The sequence below is a fragment of the Carya illinoinensis genome, chromosome 6, assembly GCF_018687715.1.
Source record: "Carya illinoinensis cultivar Pawnee chromosome 6, C.illinoinensisPawnee_v1, whole genome shotgun sequence".
Classification (NCBI taxonomy): Eukaryota; Viridiplantae; Streptophyta; class Magnoliopsida; order Fagales; family Juglandaceae; genus Carya; species Carya illinoinensis.
In genome coordinates, this window is record NC_056757.1 from 37,012,357 (window position 1) to 37,027,983 (window position 15,627).

The 15,627-nt window shown below is 34.7% G+C and overlaps 1 protein-coding gene and 1 long non-coding RNA gene across 3 annotated transcripts; both read left to right on the top strand.

Annotated features, from left to right (window-relative positions):
* Positions 1-997: 997 nt before the first annotated feature.
* On the top strand, positions 998-7,341 carry LOC122313383 (PHD finger protein ALFIN-LIKE 7). 2 transcript variants are annotated; one of them, XM_043128333.1, is made up of 5 exons: positions 998-1,333; positions 1,447-1,479; positions 2,530-2,758; positions 6,595-6,721; positions 6,828-7,341. In XM_043128333.1, the coding sequence occupies exons 1-5, from the start codon at positions 1,237-1,239 to the stop codon at positions 7,098-7,100; spliced, it is 759 nt and encodes a 252-aa protein (XP_042984267.1). In that variant the 5' UTR covers positions 998-1,236; the 3' UTR covers positions 7,101-7,341. The 2 variants fall into 2 exon arrangements, with proteins under 2 accessions (XP_042984267.1, XP_042984268.1); XM_043128334.1 differs by having other exon boundaries at positions 6,831-7,341.
* LOC122313384 lies at positions 2,765-6,398 on the top strand. The gene is made up of 2 exons (XR_006243366.1): positions 2,765-3,087; positions 3,192-6,398. It is a non-coding gene; the product is annotated as an uncharacterized LOC122313384 (long non-coding RNA).
* Positions 7,342-15,627: the final 8,286 nt, after the last annotated feature.

The window sequence follows — 15,627 nt, forward strand, 5'->3', positions numbered from 1 at the left end:
AGGTTTTCAATTCTTTCTAATTGTTTACTCATGATTTTTAAATATAAATTAGTATAATTATTTTGTTGAATTAAATTATCAATATTTTTATTTTATTATATTGAATTATATTTCTTTACTGGAGAAGTTAATATTTGAATATTTCTTTGGTTTATACTTAATGACTTTAAAAGGGGGATATTTTTGGTAGATAATTTGATTATCTTCCTTAATCCATTGTTTATTTATCCAATTTAAAGTATGAGATGAATAATTAAGTAATTTTATTTTACTGAAATTAAGTTTATTAATTTAGTAACTATATTTGAAATATTGAAGCATGTTAAGTTTATAAAAAAATGTCAAAATTATTAAAATTAATATTTATCTAAGTAGTTTTTAAAATATAATATTTTATAGTAATTAATAAATAAAATATAATCAAGATAAAAATAATAGATAACGGCTATTTATAGCACTTCCAATGGATTATGTAAAATTCATTTTTTGTAAAATTTGAAAAAAACAATTCAAAATAGCCATCCACTGAATTATGTATTTTATTTCTAATATACAGTTTGGTACATATCTCCTCCACATTTATAGAATACCATTCACACATATAAATACTCAATTCATTTCTCTTTTTACTTTTTACTTTATTTAAAATGAATAAAATATATTAAAAATTATAATATTTAAATTATATGAAGAAAAAATAGATAAACTAATATATGATATAATGTAAAAATTAATATGTATAATAAAAAAAGTGAATTTTAATGATATATTTTAAAAAATAGAATGAAGAATTTATTAGGAATGCTCTTATTATGGAATCATATATATTTATTAAAAATAAAATACTCATAATTTTTAATTCAATGTTAATACTTTTGAATTTTTTGTTTTAAATAATAATTCAATGTTATTCATTGTAAAAAAAAAAAAAAAGGTTCCGCACCATTGTTTTCCGTCGCCATTCTATCGTAATATCGTTTATTAAGACGAGTCTTCGTGTTTTGTTATTTCCAGAGCCCAAATATTGTTACCCAGTCTTGGACTCTTTCTGCGCCTTTTTACCAAATCGGAATACGTAGACCAGAAGAGCGAAAGAAACCCTAAACGAAGGACCATTGAAAACCCCTTTTTTTTTTTCTTTTTTTTTTTTAATTTTTTTAAAATTTGCAGTTTGTATAGAGTATAGCTGCATTTGTATTATTTTGGGAAAATTTAACCTTCAGGCAGATATAGTTAATGGAGGGAATACCGCATCCGATACCGAGAACAGTGGAGGAGGTCTTTCAAGACTTCAAGGGCAGACGTGCCGGTTTAATCAAGGCCCTGACCACCGGTACTCATTCCTCTCCTCTTTCTTCTTCTTCGTGCGTTTGCTTTTATTTTTTTATTCTTTAGAGTAATACATTTTTTTAATTAATTCTACACTTACGGGGTTTAATGTTGCAGATGTTGAGAAGTTTTACCAGCAGTGTGATCCGGGTGGGTTTGAATTTTTTTCTCTCCTCGTCTTTTTCCCTTCTTCGAATATTTTTCCTTATGTGCGACTTGGGATTATGACGAATTTCGTTTCTATTATTATATTTCAGCTCTGCAATTGATGATGTACCGTGTTCAATGTCCCGTTTGAATGTTAGCAAAACTTATTGGCATTTCTGTTTATCTGTAATTGTTGGCAGTTCACTACAAAATTGGTTTTTTTTTTTTTTTTTTCCCAGTTAACTACAAATGTGTTATTATAGGAATTGATAGTGTCTTTTCTTACAACTCTCGGCTGGCCTTTTCTGCCATGTTGTTCTGTTGGAAAAAACATTATTTCGCTAGTCATCATGCCGTACGTTCTTTCCTCTGATCGGTAGTATGCAATCTTTATGTTTTAATTAATTTCTGATTTCTACTGTTCTCTCATTAGCTGCTGTGCGGACAAATTTTTATTTATTTTTTATTATAATGTAAGAAAATCCCAGGCAATTTCAATTATGTTTCGTATTTTATTGACATGTTCAAAGCACACATAATATCGTACTATCATTCACTCTTACCTCTTCCATATTTTGAGTTTTTAAGAGAATTATAACAATAAATGCCATAATTTTATGCGTTAAGTGTGATCACTTTTACTGGTTTTGTACTTAAGATGTTATTCTTTTGCCTCTGTTTGAGTGTTGCTGAACATATATCAAAGTGGCTTTTGATGCATCACAAGCTATTTGAAACTGGAATTTTACAACTCATGCATTTTGCATAATTATTCATTTCTTGCTTTTTTTTTACTGATGTTGTACTTAGGATGTTATTCCTTTGCTTCTGTTTGAACGTTGTTGAACATATATCAAAGTGGCTTTCGACCCATCGCAAGCTATTTGATAATGTCACTGTAATTTTACACAGTACTCGTGCATTATGCATAATTATTCGTTTATTGCTTTGTTGTAATCACATAAGAAGCTCGTCATGGTCGCTTGAATGTTTACATTGGTAGTTGGTGACAGTTGAGTCATGTTTCTTAAGTTACTAATATTGTGCTTTCAGAGAAGGAGAACTTGTGTCTGTATGGACTTCCAAATGAATCATGGGAAGTTAATCTGCCCGTTGAGGAAGTGCCTCCCGAGCTTCCTGAGCCAGCATTAGGTATAAACTTTGCTAGGGATGGAATGCAAGAGAAGGACTGGTTATCACTGGTTGCAGTTCACAGCGACTCATGGTTGCTTGCTGTTGCATTCTATTTTGGTGCACGCTTTGGGTTTGGTAAGAACGAAAGGTATGAATTTTTTTTTCCCTTACTTCACAAATATCTAATCATTTGTACCAGCAGTCGGTATGAACACTGGTTCTATGTAATATTAACCAGAGACTACCTGGCAGTCGGTTTTTATTTTCTGGACTTCCTGGCTTTTTGAGATTCATTTACTTCATTAAGTTGTTATCGTTTTCTATTCTTCATGATTATATGAGATCATTTTCAATTGTGCCTTTCCATATTTATTAATCTTATTGAAATACTGACTGACAGTAGTGATTTTAGCAAATGGTTCATATATGAATCATGGTGAACTCGGCAGAAAATTGAGGGTTCTCTCATTGATTTATGTAAGTTATTGTTTTTCACTATCCATAGACGATGCACAAGTCCTATGTTTTTTCCTTCAGTTCTCATTCTCTTTAGTGATGTGTAGAACATGGCCCTTTTATAGCAGGGCTTGCAATACACGTTTCAATTCAGACTGTAGTGAAGAAGAAGCTAAAGAAATCTAAGGAAAAAGGATGCTGTTTAAGAGAGAAGGCATAACTGAGAAGCGTACTTATTGGTTATATTCTTACTAGATATTAGCAATAAAGCTACTGGACAGTTTATCACCACTTATCTCTATGCAAAACCGTGCTGATTGGTTTAATCAGAAAAGGGTCCTGTTTTTTATTTTTTTGATCGGTAATCAAGTAGTTTCATTCATAATAATAGGCAAATCCCAAGGGTCCTGTTTTTATCTTTAATTAGTTTTGATTTTCTTTGATTTGATGAAAGCAAACGACAGAAAATCTTTTTTGTTTAGGATTATTGCTCACTTCCCCTTTAGTTTGTACTGGCTTTTTACTAGCTCTACCATTGGATAGTCCAAGAATATTTTTTAAGTTGCCCTTCTTATTTCTTTTGCAAATTTCCTCTTCTATACTTCCTGTGTATTTGGACTATGCCTATTTATGGTAATAAAACTCTTATTAATTATCAAAAAAAAATTCCTTAACCAATAAATTTTTCTTTTGCAAAAGGGATCCTTTAATAATTATCAAACAGAGTGTGAGTGATACGAATACAATTCTAAAGCCTGAAAACAATAGCAATGCAAATACATGAACATACACACATGCATACATATTACCTAGGTATAGAAGCATACACGGATGCATACATGCATCTATTTATGTATGCCTGTATGGTTATGTTCTCTTGGTTTTTGGCAGATTCCATGTTAAACACCTCATGTGTTTCAGTTCTCATGCCTGTCTCCATGTCTTTAATCATGTGAGGAAGAGTTGTTCCTTGTGATTTGTTTGTTGCATCAACTTGAAAAGATAATTTTTTACCGTATTCTCCATATATTACTTCTTATTGTAGTATCTCTTTATTGTATTGCTTTAGTCACTTAAGTTTATGTTTATATATATACACTGTTGGTATCCACTTAACAACACACACTGTTGGTACCCAACAAGGTGTAGCCTAGTGGGTTCGATGTACTCAGTAGATTGGAAGAGCCCTGCCTTATTGAGGTTCCACATCATCAAAACTCATATAATCTTACACGCACACATGCACACACTATTGATTATGATGTAAACAATTTGAGCGGGAAAGCATGATGGTTTCTCAATTTGGGTAGTAATGTCTTAAAAGGAAATTTATTGTGAAGGAGAAAATTATTTGTATAAATGTCTTTTAGTTTTTCTTATTAAAACATCTGTTATTTTTTTTGTTATTCTAGTTAACAGCACATTGCACCATTTATGTAGTAATTTTGAAATGTTGCTTCTGCATTTTCCCTCCTTTCTTCTTCTTATTCCTCTCTGTTTTTGTAGAAGTACTTTGCTAGTTAAAGGGTCATGATTTATTGATATTCTTTTGGTTTTATTGGCTCTGTTTTTAGCATTTTCATCTTTGTTCTACATATATGTAGGTTTTTTTTTTTTTTCGTTTTTTTTCCTTTTTGGTAACACAGATGTAGGAATGCATTGCCATCAAGTTAGCATTTCGGGCATGCTCATTTACCTTATTTCATGAACATTTGGGGTTGGCAAAAGATTAGATATTTATAATGACTTTCCTGGCCTTCTATTTTTTAAATGAAGTTGGCAAATGTAGAAATGAGGCTGCAGGTACATGATATAGGTTAAAGCTAGAGTGTCTTTCCTTTTGCTTTGAGTACAGGATGCTAGGATGACATGATTATAAATAAATTAAATAATTTAGAAACATGAATTAGTCATGCTGTTAGATCTAGAAGAAAAGGGTGATGATGTAAGTTGTATCCATTTTATACTCGCCATGTGCTTGAATTCCACCACGTAGTCTTCATTCTATTGTGTACACTTTTCTAAAAATTGTTTTGTGCGATTGTTGAATTTCATTGGGTAAAAAATGTCACAATTGTTGGCTTGTTTCAGTTTTCTGTTCAATGGCTCCTGGATGTACTATTGACAATAAAATTTGGATTTATTATTGGAATACATAATGGAAAAGCTAGTAGATTTTACTGCAACCATGTAGGCTTCTAATCACTTCAAAGAAAAAAAGAATTGATTGTTGCTGTCTCCCGGATTCAACCATTGATTTCTTGATTTATGCTTTAAAAAACTCCCCTCAAGCCTACTAGGCTCAGCATACTCATTAACAAGTCTATAACTCCCCTGTGTACTTGGGCTATACCTATATCTATATCAATAAAATATCTTCTTACTTATTAAAAAAAAAAAAACAAGTCTATATCTCCTGAAACACGTTAACATCTCCAGGACTTATCTCAGCAACCTGGATTTCCTCCATCTCCTCTCTGGTCCACATAACCCTTATAGATTTCTGAAAAAACCATGGGGATTGGCTCCAAATGGTAAGGGCCTTGGTCTTGGTGGTATGCTCCATTGCTCCCTCCAAATTTAAGGTTCAAACCCTTGGGTGCAAACAATTTCTAGAGGCCGCACGTTTTCTGACTCTAGGAGTTCCAGAAAGTTTAATGATCATGGAGAATGGTTGGATAGTCCTGTGTGCTGAAAAGAAAAAGGGCATCAGAACCTGAAAAAATCCCCCCCCCCCCCCCCCCCCCCCCAAGCATGCTCGCGCCCAAATCAGGATTCAGTACAGCTCTGTCAGAGTTCATTACAATTGACTTCTTGTTTTCCCTTCTATTAGCCCATGTAAAGAATTGTCTGCAGTATCTCAAGTCAACCAACTCCACTTGCGTGGTGAAGTTATTGAAGTCATCCATCCAGTTAGTCCAAACAATCAACACCCCCCCCCCCCAAAAAAAAAAAAAACCCCAAAAGCACGTTCATTCATTACTCTTGCATATAGCATTAAAGTCACCCATGATTACCCAAGGGTTTCCTTTTGTGGTAGCTGAAAAGGAAGTTAAAGTAGCCATAACTTACTGTGCCTCACATGTGAATCCTCAACAACCCTGCAGCGCATTACCTGATCCATTTGACTTTCCCAGGAAACTTGAAGCTCCTCCAGATTCCTAGCAAATTCTACCATTTTTTAATTTTTTAAACGCATAATATGCTGAAAGTTGTGTTGCCACTAGTCGGCCTTTTAATGCTAGCTTATGGAGGTTTTGTATGACTATTGCAAGCTGTATGTACCTGTCTCCTATAGGCCAATCCTTCTGTTAGTTTTAATGATGTTTTGGCAGTCAAATTTATGTCCTTGGGACTGCTCTTGATTTTTGCTACTTTGCACTGCTGTTATTTACTAAAAAAACAAAAAGAGGTTCCCCAGTTGCAGCATAAGGCCAAAAATTAGTGGCTGCATCACCCACAGTTTGTAGTATATATAAGATCAGAATGAGGTGGTTTGGCTCTAATATCTGGAATTGGAACTTACAGGAAGAGGCTTTTTCAAATGATAAATGATCTGCCTACTATATTCGAAGTTGTGACAGGCAATGTGAAGCTACCAAAGGACCAATCTGCTACTCACAACAGTAGCAAAAGCAAATCAAGTGGAAAGCCGGTAAGAAAGTAATTGAATTGACAGAAATTCTAAATTGTGTGGTTTCCTTTCAATGGTTCCTTTTGTATCAAGTTCTCACTGCTTTCTGTTTTGACGTTGCTTTTAGCAGTCCCGGCAGTCTGAGCTCCAGGCCAAGGGAGTGAAGATGTCCCCTCCACCCAAAGAAGAGGATGAGAGTGGGGAAGAAGAAGAGGATGATGAACAGGGTGCAACTTGCGGGGCCTGTGGGGATAACTATGGTACTGATGAGTTCTGGATTTGCTGTGATGTGTGCGAGAGATGGTTCCATGGCAAATGTGTAAAAATTACACCTGCAAAGGCTGAGCATATCAAGCAGTACAAGTGCCCGAGTTGCAGTAACAAGAGGGCTAGAGTTTAAATTTAGGTCCTGAATTTGGAGACTAATACCCATGAAACAAAGCTGTGAAGGTTTAGACCTTCCATTACAATTTGCAGGAAGACACAGTCAATGTCTTTTAGTTGATGAATTTGGATGCCAGATGGATTTCGGATTTCAAGTTTTGGTACTTTTGGTACCTGTTGTGTCACATTTTATTGGATGTGTTTTTAAATAGTTAGTGGCGACCAGTAATATTATGTCTGCAGTTTTCTGGTTTAAATTTTGGTGCATATTGTCATGTCTCTGCATATAATTATCTTGGCGTGCCAATAGGCAGGCCATGCTTAAAAGAGCCAATTCTTTTGAAAGCTATCTTAGTTTAGCTAAGATAAGCGCCGTTCGAAATGAGTAGAAATGGATGTTTAAATAATAAAAAAAATGCCTAAGCAGCAGATCAGGAAGTTTTTGGTTTTGGAGCAGCTTTAAAAAATATCGACGCTATTAAATTGAAAATTTATGTACTGCTTTGATTCTCGTTCTCCTACGTTGATATAATATTGCATTAACCCTTGAATTTATAATTTGAAAAAGGAACATGAACATTCCTCAAACTGCCATCAAATTAACAGTTAATTCTCAAATGATCAATTATGACAATTGTGATATCCTATATTTTTGTGTATTTTAATTAAATAATTATTTAATCTATCATTATTATGAGTTTTCTTATTTTAAATTTAACATGATTTTTGTGGTATTATTTTATGATTTTTAAGTAAAATTTATTTCCATGTATCTCTTGTTATTAATTATTGTTTATTATTTAAATGGCTCTTTATTTTAAATTATTTTATTGTTTGATTTTATTATTTTTATTTTACTTAGTAATTGTGTTTTCAATTTAAATTATCGATTCAAATCCTTTTCGTTGGATCAATTTTAAGACTCCAAAATATAGGGATGGGATCTAATTTCTTTCCCTTTTTCTTTTTCTCAATTTTCTTTTTCCCATTTTTCTTTTCTTCCTCTTTCTTCTTCTTCTTCCTCACCTACACCCCACGCGACCTCTCTCCTTCCCTCCCTACCCATGCTTTTCTCCACCCCTAGCCCTACTGTGCACCACCACTGTGACGCCCCCCAACTTCCACGTACGGACACGTGAAAACCAAAGCGTCGGAATGATGACAACACGTGTGGTCACACATCTCGACGCTTCGATTTCCACGTATCCGTACGTGGGAGTTGAGGGCATCACAACCACCAGCCATCACTGTCCATTCCGCCGACCTCCCCTTATATCGGCCACCCACCCCCACTGATACCAGCCCCCACGCCGTCCTCCTTCTCCCTCATTCGAGCCCAACCGGAATGGGTTTCTCCCATTCGTTTCCTCCACTACACGACCTTAGCGCCGTCACCTGTGGCTACATTTGCCTTGCCTAACCACCATCAACCTTCCCCAATCTTCCCAACGCCTCCCCCCTTCCCCAGCCGTGACCCACGACCCCCTCCATTTCTCCCTCTCTTTCATGCACGGGATTACTAGATCCACCACCATGCACTGCCACCCTCGGCCTCCAGCCACTACCATCCACTCCATCAACCACCATGAGTCCTTCCATGCCTAGCCCAAGCCTCCCTTAGTCCCCCTTCGAATTTCTTAGTTTTCTGATCCACGGCCAACGCTTGAAAACATTGCTCCGCTACTTTTGGCATCACCCTTGATCTTCCAGAATTCCTTCCGTTATTGTAAGTATTTTTCCAAAGAATTTATTAAGATTTAAATATATTATTACACTAACTTGTTTTATGCAGTCTGATTGATTGTACCCTGTCTTGGTCCAAGGAGTTTGGATTTATGGGTTTTGGTTGTTGTCGAATGTGGGCCTTGGGCCGGAATGGAGGATGGGTTAATTGTGGAGTTGGTTTGTGGGTTTGTATGCTTGGAGTTGTGATTGGTATATTTTATCTTATGTGTGAGGTGCCATGATATAATATATACTATTTGCATCCATTCTCATGTGTCATGTTTGAAAACGGAGTTTTTGTGTTAAGAAATGACTTTGAGTGCACATGTAATGAGCGGATTGAAAGGAATGAAAGAAATGAACTATAGAGATGGTGGTAAACAGGGACTATGGTAAGTCTTGCCTGTGATTCCCGCCTATGGTGCTAGCAATTAGGATAGTGGTAAGTCTCACTTGTGATTCCCGCCTACAGTCTAAGCTGTAAATATGGTGGTAAGCAAGGAGAGTGGTAAGTCTCTCCTGTAATTCCTGCCTACGGTGTCAACAATAGGGATAGTGATAAGTCCCGCTTGTGATTCCCGCCTTCAGTGGCTAAATGAATGGATATGTTGGGCCATTTTTTTAGAAAAATGGTGGTTTATGATTAAATGTATTCGAGCACTATTTTCTGGAAAAATTGTGAATTTATTTTTGGGCCATTTTAATGGAAAACGGTGGATCGCATTTAATGGATATGTTTTTGGCTAAATGGTTTTTGGCATGTGTTGGAAAATGAGTCACTTTTGGAGAAAATGATGGTTTTGCTTTTGCATGTTTCTTTATGTGGTTGCATACATGTTGGTTGTATTTATATATTTTTATCTCTTAGATTATTTGGTTAATTACTTACTGAGATTCATAATCTCACTGTGCTAATCATATCCAACGGTTCCGTTTCATGAAATCGTAGATTTTATTGTAGAGGATGAAGTTGAGCCTGAGGGATCGGCTATGTCAGATGAGTGACTTATGGTCACTCTTGGATCATGGGATTTGTTTCCCTTTTTGGCTATATAATTTTTCCTTTTGCTTTATTTTCTCTGGATAACTGTATAAGAATTTTGAATGAATTTTATTTTGGTGATTCTATAATTAAAGAATTTGGTACTTAGTTGGCTATTTTTATTTATCCACTGCAATGTTTGATGTACACTTTTTGCATGTACACATACTTAGCACTTGTCATTTAAGGTGTGTGACCCGTATTATCATCATCCCAATGTCACTGTTTTTGCCTTTCCATATGTGGGAGTCGAGGCGTCACAACAACTATTAGGGGGTTTTTCCACAAGCCCAAGGTCTAGAGTCTGAGCCCAATATAATGAGAGGCCCAAACTGTTGTAACAGCCCGATAGAAATTTTACCTGAAATTCCAGAAATTGAAGGTGAAATTTCTATATATTTTAGGAATCTCGTAACAACTTGTAAGTTTTTATGAATTGACTAATTGCACATGTTTTAGTCTGTCAGCATAATCAGTATTATCACTCACTATAATGTCTAAAGTGCGATTTTATTTATTTGAGATAGTTAGAAGTGACAAAATATGTTATGGTCCATGCCAATCAACTCAGCTGATTATTTAGGATTTTATGGCGCAATAATCTCATTTTTAATTTTCGGATGATACACTTGTTCGAAAACACGTTTTACTTTTTTAAGGCACTTCAAGTTAGAATTTGGTAAATGAATTGCATAGTTAGGCTTGTATAAATATATAAGATTTTACAGTGTAACATTTATTTTTCACTTTTCTGGAGTGAATAGTAAACTCAATAGTAGCACCTGTTTTCAAAATCACAATTTGGAATGTTCAAATTAGGTTAGAGAAGTTTTATTTGGACACTTTGTAAGATTTTACCAACACTTGGTGAGTAGTTTTGGACACTTGGCACAAAGAGGAACGATAAGATGGATTGTGAATGAATCAAGGTGTGAGATCATGCCACTTAAGTGAAACCCTATTATTTGTTTGATCAACCAAATTGTGCTAGACCAAAGAAGGTTTCAACCCTAGTGAAACTCTAAATAGTTGGAATCTAATTGAAACCCCAAAAACTTGGTTGAAATCAAAATCCTAAACGGTTTCTCCAAACCCTAAAGTTGGCCTTCAAACCCTTTTTTATCCGATTTCTAGCATTGTTTTTAATCACTTGATTAAATCACTTTCACATGCTATTAATTCATAAAATCCTTCTTATGATATGATTATCCAACATTTTAAATCTTGAAAATTTGATTGGGTCAATAAAATTTAAATTTGGGTTTGATAGCATCACAAACCCTAACCAAACCTCCTTTAAATCCCAAATTGAAGCCCACTAGGTAGAGGCCCACGAAGGCCCATGAACTTGGCCACCTTGGTAAAGTTTCTTGAAGAATTTTCCTTCTCCACATGGCAGACCATCCACTACTCTTGGTTGCACCCAATAGTGTTTTGATGTGAAAGAGATCAAATCTACCTCATCATCTTCCATACTTCACAGCTACTGTAGGTAGTCCTTACCCCTCACTATTCTCCACTTTATATGACATAGTCATATCTAATCAAGATTCATTCAAGTTCATATCTCCCCCTACAAAAGTATAAAGTTGTACAAGACACATTTCACTCCATTTAATCACTTCTTCATCTCATTCTTAGAGAGAAACCCAAAATAGCTATCTCAGAAATTTTTTTAGATCTTTTTACATGGAGATTCTAGACCCTTTTTAAGTATTTTCACATGCTCACTCTTTCATAAACATTGTTCGTCTTTGAGTGTAGTTTCCGTAGATATCTTATTTGTATCATTCCATGGTCATTTAGGTGGTTAAAAGTATTTTTAACCATGGAAATGTCATTCTGTGCGTGAAACTGGAGAATATGTTATGTTTTAGAAATTCTGACCAAGCTAATAGACTAATCTTGGTTCAAAAATTTTATGTAGTTGTTGCCCAGATGACTAACACAAGAGGGGGGGTGAATTGAGTTGTATAAAAAAAATAACAATTATAAATCAAATATATAATATAAAATATAAACAAAATATAAAATAACAATAAATATAAAGAGTAAGGGTAAGAGAGAAGCAAACTCAGTATGTTAACGAGGTTCGGCCCCACTGCCTACGTCCTCGCCTCGAGCTACCCCTTGAGGATTCCCAAATTCACTATTCAATCTCCTTCAGGTGGAGATAGAAACCTATTACACCTTTGAACAATACCGCTACAAAGGATCCGTGTAGAACACCCTCTACACTTGCAATCACCTTACACGTGGTGATTCAACTATTCTCCGTGTAGAATACTTTCTACACACACAAGGGTTATACACACCTTTTTTTTTTATACAAGAGCTGATAGTGGGTAGGTTATCAGAAAACACTCCTCAATGAGTGAAATAAGAACAATACAGCGCAAACTATATCTCTCAAAATGAACAAGGATTAAGGCTCAATACTTAGAGAAGAGAGAATAAAAGCTTTGAATGAATGTTGTATGCTCTTGGTGTTGTAAATGTGAAGCTCTCAATTGATCTATTTATAGGCATATGAGACTTCATATTCAAATTTAAAAAGATTCACATGTCAAAGACAACATCATTCACTTTTTCAAAAAGTTCAAATAAAAGGTTCTTCTTTTTCAATTGTCAAAGACAACATCATTCATTTTTTCAAAGAATTCAAATAAAAGGTTATTCTTTTTCAATTGTCAAAGACAACATCATTCACTTTTTCAAAAAAATCAAACCTAATCTTTTACTTTTGGCATATGACAAAATGAGCACACTTTCATTTTCAAAAAATTCAAACCTAATCTTTTACTTTTTGTATAAGTCTAAAAAAGCATCAACCACTTTTGAAAATATTCAAATAAAACATGCACATGTGAAAGATGACAATCAATCATCTTTAATATTTTCAAAGTTCAACCCTTTAATCAAGGCATGCACATGCAAAAGATGACAATCAATCATCTTTCAAAATTTTCAAATTTAATTTTCAAAAATATTCATGCACATGTGGAAAATGTATTTTAATGCTTTATGATAAAATATTAATTTTGAGCATTAATCCTAATTTCGAATTTTGAAGAGATTTACAACATTACTCTATAATTTTAATGTGAACTTGTTCCCTTCTTGCTCATGCTTGTTTCCTTGATGTGCTTGACTCCATTGTGTAGACAACTTGAGCTTGAGACTTCTTTATTCTTTGAATTCATTTGTTATCATCAAAATCCATGTGTAGATTTATAATCACATGAAACTTGAAACCTTGAGTTCAACAATCTCCCCCTTTTTGATGATGACAAATATTTGATAGAACTTGAAACCTGTATTAATACTTAAGCTCCCCCTGAAAATATGCGTTAGTTTTTCAAGCAAAAGTATAAATATAATTCCAAGCATATATAACAAGTTTAGCAATTTAAACAATGTTAATGTTCTAGTCTAAAACTTCTCCCCCTTTTGGCATCATTAAAAAGGATCGGCAGCAAATAAATGGACTAAAGAAAACGATGCGTTTAATAGTCACTGTACATAGTTGAAAAATGGAGCCGTCTGTGACCCGACAAGTGCTGCAAAGCCTCGAGGCCTAACTCTATGAATTTAATACGGCTGAAGATTTAAACAATCGCCTGATGTTGTTGACAAACGGGATTGAAGGCTCTGAGTTTCTATAAAAAAAATGATCATTTTCATCTATCGGATGCCAAAAAAATAATCGCTTCTTGACCTGAGTTCTGTTTTTCCACAACGATAGAATGACTGAGCAATTCTCTTCCACTAATGTTCCAGACTTGAATCAGGAACCATTGACGCATCAATCATCAATCTTCTCTCCTGAGGCCGTCAATACCATGATAGGAGCAGTGAACCGTTTTTCTAGTAAGGCTGATTCTGAGATTATTGCAGAATCAAGAATGCTCAGTAGTCAATATGCTGCCTCTGTTACGATCTTGTCTCGAAGGTTAATGGCGAGGGTGAGTGAGATTGATCATCTTAACATGCAAATATCTGAGTTACAACAGAAGCTTGCTAATAAGGATAGTGAGAATAAAAGGCTAAAGCAAGAAAACCAAGAGTTGAAAAAATTTGCAAATTGATATGCTCATGATCTGCAACCACGAATAGAGGAGCTGGAACGAGAAAGGGTTCATATACAAGGTCAACATCGGCAGATAACAGCAGAGGTTCACCGTTTACTAGAAAAATAGGGACAATCTACTGTTAATCTCGCTGGGTTAGTAAGAAAACTTTTGACAATGTGTGTCCAGCATATCTTGTATTTCTTTTGACTAAATAAGATTTGAAGAGAAAATAGTTTGTCTTATTCTTTATGCTATCTCTATAAAATCAGTCCTGAAGTTCATCCAATCCGCATCAAGTTTTCATCTCATCTCTATAACTCATCTGCATTCCTTCAGCATTCTCGTTTTAAGCCTTCTATTTTTTTTCTCAATGGCTCATTCTTCTAACATTTCTCTAGATCCATCCATGAGGCATTCTGCATCTCAACCTCCTGTCCTTTCTGCAGCTGCCATTGGTGCCATGTTGCAGCAAGAGAATAATAATCTGACTAATAAGTCAGATTCTGATGCTATTTATGACTTGGTGAGTCTTGGGACTCGCTACTCTTCCTCTATTGTTGCTTTTTCTCAGCGGCTACAAGCCAAAAATCATGAAGTTGAAAGGCTCAAAGAACAAATTGTTGTACTTCAACGAATTGTTCAAGAGTCTCATATAAGGGAAGGAATCATTCGGCAGAAGAATAAAAAGTTAAAATCTTTATTAGATTCTTCATTCCGCTTGCCGGTTCCCATGAATAAGAATGACATGATATTGTATTAAGAGAATGAGCGTCTCAAACATGAGGCTAAGAATCTCAAGTTTATGTAAAAGTATTTAAAAAATCTATCTTTATTTTTATTGACTCTGGCCTATCTTTTAAGAGATATTCATAACATGCATCATACCTATTTCTCTTCTGATCATACATAATCTATCTTCTGGTAAAGGTTTTGTGAAAATATCTGCTAACTGATCGTGTGTGTTTGTGAACTCTAATATTATATAGCCTTTTTGCACATGATCTCGAAGAAAATGATACCTTATTTCAATATGCTTAGTTCTAGAATGTTGTATTGGGTTCTTTGAAAGATTTATAGCACTTGTATTATCACATTTGATTGGAATGTGATTATACTTGAGTTTAAAATCTTCAAGTTGTTGCTTCATGTACAGAACTTGAGCACAACAACTACCCGCAGCAACATATTCTGCCTCAGCAGTAGATAGTGCAACAGAATTTTATTTTTTACTAAACCAGGAAACTAATGCATGACCTAAGAAATGGCATGCTCCACTAGTGCTTTTTCGATCTATTTTACAGCCAGCATAATCTGCATTTGTGTAGCTGATTAGATCGAAAGATGTGTGCTTAGGGTACCATAACCCTAAGTTAATTGTACCACTAAGATATCTAAGAATGCGCTTAACTGCAATTAAATGTGATTCTTTTGGAGATGATTGAAAACGTGCACATAAGCACACACTAAACATAATATCTGGTCTACTGGTTGTTAAATATAATAAGCTACCAATCATACCTCGATATATCTTCGAGTCAACTGGCTTACCGGATTCATCTTTATCAAGTTTAGTTGATGGGCTCATTGATGTTCCAATTTCCTTAGCATTTTCCATCCCAAACTTCTTCAGTAATTCCTTAATATATTTTGATTGATTGATGAATGTCCCACTTTTTGCTTGCTTAATTTGCAATCCGAGAAAG